This window comes from Pan paniscus, chromosome 14 (assembly GCF_029289425.2).
Source record: "Pan paniscus chromosome 14, NHGRI_mPanPan1-v2.0_pri, whole genome shotgun sequence".
Taxonomy (NCBI): domain Eukaryota; kingdom Metazoa; phylum Chordata; class Mammalia; order Primates; family Hominidae; genus Pan; species Pan paniscus.
This window is the reverse complement of record NC_073263.2, coordinates 97103840-97110866: the sequence shown is the minus strand read 5'-3', so window position 1 is coordinate 97110866 and position 7027 is coordinate 97103840. Positions and strand designations below refer to the sequence as shown.

General features: G+C 39.8%; 1 protein-coding gene across 4 annotated transcripts in view; it reads right to left on the bottom strand.

Moving 5' to 3' along the window:
* Positions 1-336: 336 nt before the first annotated feature.
* Positions 337-7027, bottom strand: part of CLDN10 (claudin 10) — a 145195-nt gene continuing 138504 nt past the window's right edge. For all 4 annotated transcript variants that reach the window (XM_055096908.1, XM_055096909.1, XM_008957396.4 and 1 more), the window contains 2 exons: positions 1232-1339; positions 337-671 (listed from right to left, as the gene is read on the bottom strand). In XM_055096908.1, the coding sequence (XP_054952883.1) occupies positions 557-671; positions 1232-1339 (223 nt within the window). In that variant the 3' untranslated portion in view covers positions 337-556. The remainder of the gene's footprint in view (positions 672-1231; positions 1340-7027) is intronic.

The window sequence follows — 7027 nt, the reverse complement described above, 5'->3', positions numbered from 1 at the left end:
TACCAGATAACTTGCTGCTTCAACAAAAAGATTTACCTTTTTAAATAAATGTTGTAGAATACTAAAAAAAAAAACAAAGTAGAATTTGCCTGTGTGCAGCCAGTAACATGTCTATTTAACCTGGACACCTTTTGAGGAATATTCTCAGATTGCCCCCATGCTGTTTATAAGACATTGTTCCTTATATACCTGTTCATGAATGAAAAGAAACATAAGGAGTGGGTACAAAGACTTCTATCTATGAATGATTAAAAAGGCTAGAGTACGAATACTTCTTGAACCTTTGGTACTAAATGCTTTTCATGTTCTATATAAATGTAGAAAACATTTTACAAATCCTGTAAATAACCTGTTTATTTTTTATAGAAAGCCACAACAGAAAGTGATTAGTATATAACTATGTAAGAACACTTACATCCATACAATCAACAGATGCTTCAAATGCATATTTTAAAAATAGTTTTGAGTGTTAATTATGGGAGGGCCTTGATGGGATCATTTTGTGAACAGTTCGCTTTTATAACAAACTCAAGATGCAGCTTGCCAGCGAGCTCTTTTAGACATAAGCATTTTTATCAAACTGTTTTGAAGGGTTTGTTGTTTTAAAATCTTCTCCACCATGATACTTTGTCCGAGAAGACATGACAGATGTGGCCCCGTTGTATGTGTATCTGAAAGGTAAAACATAGTTTGGTAGATTCTATTCTACACATAGGGCAAACAAAAATGGGAAGAAACTGTTTCAGCCTGTCTCTGCCAATATCTAAATGTAAATCTTCCTCTTTCTTAGATAGCTTTCTTCTCTCCTCTTGCCCCAAGAAGTATTTTCAGTGTCATTTCTGAGTGGGATGGAGAATCTCTGCAGAAGAAACTCATGACTTGGTCATTTGTTCAGTTATCCTCTTACAAAACCATGTTTTAAAACTCACCCTCCTGGAAGCTAGGAGACTTAGTAGAGGCCATCAACATTCCTGCCTACCTAGAGGAAAATTATGATGAGGCCAACGTGAAGAACATGTCCTCATATTCAGACCCTTATTTCTACGTTAGAATTTTCTTTGGAATATAGTAATGGTAAAACTTTAAAAAATTAACTGTACTGCTAACCTTTTCCAATCCGGATTTTGGAAGTTTCTAAGAATCATATGAACTATCTGTAATTTGTTCCACATGTAATGATTTATGATAGCATTCTACTTTTTAACAGGTCATTTTTGTCTCTTTTTCATACCTGGGTGTTTTGTTGTTGTCAGATATTGAAAAGCAAAATATGACACCACCAATTATGCACAGTGAGGCTCCTGCCCATCCAATAAACAGAGCGGCTCCTAATTCATACCTGTGAGAAAGCATTACACAAGTATTACAGCTCACTTATTTGGAGAGTAAACAGTATTTAACACTGATAGTCAACATTTACTAAATGCTCATTATGTTTTTTTGCTATTGAAAATTGTAAAGGAAATAATAACACCTTGTGTCTGTAAAATGCTGTAAACTCTTCCCAAAGTGTTTTTATAGCCATTAGACCATCCCAACATCCTGAAAGGAAATGAGGGCATCCACGGGGGCAAAGTCAAAGCAAAAGTAGTCACAGCCAGGGTCTCCTGACTCAGCCAGCACCTTTCCTCTGCACGCTGCCTTAACCTTGCCAAGCTTTCCATCTATTTGTTCTGTTCTGCAGTGCAAATCATTTAGGCAGACTGTAGTTAGTTAGAAAACAAAAGGTTGCTTTTGCTTTCATGTTAGTTCAATTTAGTAAATGTTTATTAAGCACCTGCTATGTGCAAATCGTCACTAATTGCTGCAGTCTAGTGGGGAAATGAATCAATAGCTATCATTTAGTGATAAATTGCTATTAAGGATCTCCCATATGGCAGGTGACAGTGCTCTGCCGATGACCGCAGCAGGAGCAGATGCAAAGATAAACAAGACAGTACTTCCCCTGGGAAGGCCACGAAACAAAGGTATGAACAGTGCTACTGAGGACAAAAAACAAGATCACTTGCAGTAGCGGACTAGAGGAAATCCTTTCAGGGGAGATATATTCACCCAGAGAACAAGGAATGAGAAAAGTACACCAAAATTTCAGGGACTATGTGTGGTCTCATGTTTGTTTAGCTTTCTCCAGAGGAATAGTTTGATTTTAGGTTTTTGTTTGTTTGTTTTTACAAAGAGTAACTCTTATTTGGGGCCCATAAACTTCCATTGCAAGGCAAAAGAAATCTTGGTGCTTTTCAGTGTAAAATAAAGCCAGGGTCGGAGGGTCTGTTTTGATTGCACAGAATCCATAGGGGAGATGAGGCAAGAGAGTAAGAGGTCCAGGGGAAGGCAAGACAGGGCCCAAGGTTAGTTCCTTCCTCAGGGTGCAGGGGAGCCAAGTTCAAGAGCTGAGGCCAGGCTTCGGTATCAGATCAAGGCCACCCAATGCTGCCTGGGTTCGTCCTGAGCCTTGCTGCACCCCTGCCTACTTGAAGTGTCACTATCTCTGAACTCTGGCTCTGCACATGGGCAGGCTTTCTGGTGTGGTCTGAGTCGCAGGCAGGGTGGTGTAATAGGGTGGGCCCATCACTAGCCAGGGGAGCAGGAAGCAGGGCGTGCTTTTAATCAAGCATGCATGGTACCTGGCACTGGCATCCTATTTTAGTGAACCTCAGTATTTTAAGACACATATCACATTGATCAGGGACATGGGGCCCACTTGTGCATTTTCAGTTGGGATGGAGTTACGTGCACAAGAAATGCTGCTCTGTGACCCTTTCTTTACTCACTCTTGTGTTGCCTTTCCTGGGACATCAGGGTGACTGATGGGGCAAGGAACAGCTGCAACAGAGTAACTAGGGGGAAGCCCCTCCTGCCCTGGAGCACTAACTGTGCTCTGGCATCTGAGAAACTTCAGCGGGTTCCCTTAAGGGGCAATGGCAGAGACAGAGGGTTTGTATAAGCGAGGAAAAATACCCTCAGTCTACACACACACACACACACACACACACACACACACACACGCACACACGCGCGTGTGCGCGCGAACTGAGCAGCGAAGTCCACAGGTGAAAAAAGAGCTGGCCAAATCAGGAGTGCTGACCTGGGAGTTTCAGAAAAGATACTTTCATTAAATATTGTGTTACACACCTGAAAAAGATGCCCTGGATTTCTGCAATCAGCCCTGCTTTTATGTTGTTTTAATGAGATTATGCACAGACAACAAGCAGCATGCCTGCCAAACTGGAGGTGCATGTCATTTGGCCCCTGAAACACCTGGAAATCCTAGAAGATGGCATCAGATCTGTCTGTTGGCACCCTTTTTACTGCAGACAACTAAAGGAATGAGCATAACTGAAAAATTCTGCATGAAGTACATTATTGCAGGATGACTATAATTGTATAACGCTTTCTATTTTTCTCTGTTTTTTTCCCAGTACAGGTTAGGCTATCTTCTCTCCTGAAACTATACCTTAATATTACTCTTAGTGTAAATATGCCCTGAAAACATGGTCTGAGATTTTTCTGAAAATATTGAGCTTCACTAAAATAGAATGCCAGTGCCAGATACCATGGTTGATTACAAATAAATAAATATCTAATTATTAATAGTGGCCAGTTGGGGGATGAAGATGATAGAAATCATAAGCATAGCTTGGCACAATGAGTTCACTGAAAGGAGCATTACAAACACAGACACAGTATTGCTACAAATCACAGGATAAATTACCCAGGCGGATGAGGAATTGGGTCTATGTTAAGCCATATTGAAACTTTCTGGAGACATTTAGGAATCATGAGTTTGGCTTATATTAATATTTAATATCTTTTAAAATATATCCTTTTTTTATGTATCTTTTTCTTTTTTGAGATGGAGTCTCACTGTGTCGCCCAGGCTGGAGTGCAGTGGTGCAATCTTAGCTCACTGCAACCTCCACCTCCCGGGTTCAAGCGATTCTCCTGCCTCAGCCTCCCGAGTAGCTGGGATTACAGGTGTGCACCACCATGCCCAGCTAATTTTTGTATTTTTAGTAGAGACGGGGTTTCCCCATGTTGGCCAAGCTGGTCTCGAACTCCTGACCTCAGGTGATCCACCCACCTCAGCCTCCTAAAGGGCTGAGATTACAGGTGTGAACCACCACACATGGCCCTTTTTGAAAAATATCTTAAGTCACTACATATTGACTCTATTCCAAGGAAAAAATCATTCCCATTTGAATTTCAGTGTGAATTATGTTGGAGACAAACATTTAATAGACAGTATCCATTTGGAGATGATTTCAGAAACCATACATCTACCCCATTATTTTTTTTTTAACAATTTGGATGTGAAGGCTCTTGTTTGTTCTTTCAGAGACTTTTCCTTCTTTCTGTTGAAAGACACATATCACAGACTTACTCAACAGTGACTTTAATTCACACCTCTCCGTGTGTATCTGGCAAAAATTGACATGTGTTCATATGTTTATTGCAGCACTATTCACAATAGCAAAGAGTTGGAACCAACCCAAATGTCCATCAATGATAGACTGGATTAAGAAAATGTGGCACATATACACCATGGAATACTATACAGCCATAAAAAAGAATGAATTCATGTCCTTTGCAGGGATATGGATGAAGCTGGAAAACATTATTCTCAGCAAACTATCACAAGGACAGAAAACCAAACACCACATGTTCTCACTCACAAGTGGGAATTAAACAATGAGATCACTTGGACACAGGGTGGGGAACATCACACACGGGGGCCTGTTGTGGGGGGCTGGGGGAGGGATAGCATTAGGAGAAATACCTAATGTAAATGACGAGTTGATGGGTACAGCAAACCAACATGGCACATGTAAACCTATGTACCAAACCTGCATGTTGTGCACATGTACCCTAGAACTTAGAGGTACATGTGCACACACACACACACACACACACAAATAAATAAAAATAAAAATAAATTTAAAAAACAATAACAAAAAAAAACTGACGTGTGTTATTGAAAGACAGGATTGAGAAAGAGATGAACATAATATCCACTCCAGTTTGTTCCCAAGGCACATATTCTTTCACATTGATTAGGAGACTTATTTAGTCTCTGTCTGGAAATCTTTCTTCCTTTTCGGTAACACTAAGAAGCTGATTTCAACACCTTGGTAAGATTATCCAAATTTCAGATTCTCTGTTGCAGGTCTTTTGTGAACAATATCCTCCTGGCCCTCGGCCAGCCTTCCTGCTCAGAGTGTGCCCTCTTTATGACTAATACCAAAGTTTCTTCATTATTCTGAAAGGTTGCAAATCTACATGACACTGGACCAATCCATATCCATGACTTTCAGGTTGAGGACAGAACTTCATTTATGGAGGAAAACATTGTTTTTAGAGGATCTTGATGATGGACTAATCAAAAGCTGCGCGTATAACTTCAATACACATTAATAAAGTCACTGAGTGGCTTTAGAAACAAGGAATGTGGAACAAATTTACTTCTAACAGAAATTAAAACACAGATAACCACTTATTATTTTCTCAAAGAAGAAACCATAAAGATCTAAGGTGAAGTCACTCTCCACCCGGCTGTATGTGGTGCTGTAGGCTGTTGCCCATGGCTCTCATTTCATGTTGAGCTGGCCAGGGCTACACCAACCTGGAGACCTTGATTCTGATGCATTTCATACTTCAACTTGTAGTTTAGCCATTTAGAGTAATCCTAAGGAAATGGAATGCTGAACAACTTATTTTCACCTCCTGCTTTTGTCTTCCTGGCACCCAAATCCCTATTCTGAGTTAGGTTTGCCATCCATGGGGAGCTGGTGTAACCTCCTCTGGTTACCTACACAGAAATGACATGCCAGGTATTGTGCTAATCAGGTGTTCAGGGCAGATAAGAGGGACATGGCCCTGGCTCACAGATCCAGATTGTATAGTCTAGTGGGGATAGTCAGACATTAAACCAATAATTACAGTAAAGTGTGATCAAACAATAAAAAGAGCATGTTTTTGCAAAGTAAACATTACCGTGGTTCTCCCAAACACGCTCAGATGTGGTTCAAGTCAATGTCCGTAGTAGCTAACAATAGCTACGATTACTGTCAGCTCATTGTACTAGGACTTTTCTGTGTGTGCTAAGATTTTTTCACAAATATTACCATATTCAATCTTCATCACAAGCCTGGGAGATAGGTATTACTATCCTCATTTTACAAATGAGGAAACTAAGGCTCTGGGAGATTAAATTACTTGTTCCTTCATGTCTCAGCCAAGTAAATGGTAGACCCAGGATTTAAAACCCATAACTGTGATTCCACACCGAAGCTCTTGTCATGCCATCATCCTTTTATGTACACTTTAAGTAAAAGATTTTATAAATATAAAAAACCCAATCAATGCAACATATTTTTAGTTGTCATTTCAGAAAGATGGGAGTTGTCTCTCTCCCTGGCTCATTAAGTTCTCAGTGGCTCAAGAGCTTCAGGGCACAGGATTTTTTACTGAATGCCCTTGGGCTGCCTTTTCTTCCGGCACAAAAAGAGGTGAGGATACCAATTAAAATCAGGGCATGTTGGAGCTGAAAAAGGAAAGAGCAGCCACTCCCAAAGCAAAGCAAGATCGGTTTTAACAAACGAAGGCACCTCATCCTTTTAAGATCCCCAGAGAAGTGAAGCGACCTTGCTGAAGGTCACAGAGCTAGGAGCCAGGTCTTTTGTTATCCTTCAATATTGTGTTTTTTTCAAACATATTGTCCTGCTCCTCATTTTAATCAAGAGTAGTAACAGCCAAAATGCATTTTCCAATTACCTTAAAATAACTACATAGGTTTTTTTACAAAGTTTAAAATCCAGAAAGTACACTCATATATTATCAAAGTTAACATTTCAAAATTGAATTCTATTGGTCTAACATAAAACTTTTTCTTCAGAGCATTGTCTTATATTAAATATAATCTATAATCTAAGATCTATATAACTGCATGAATTGATTTTATTTTTATATAAGTATTCTACAGCAATTATCAGCATTTCCCCAAAATACGCCTCATTCTTTTGGGGCCCCA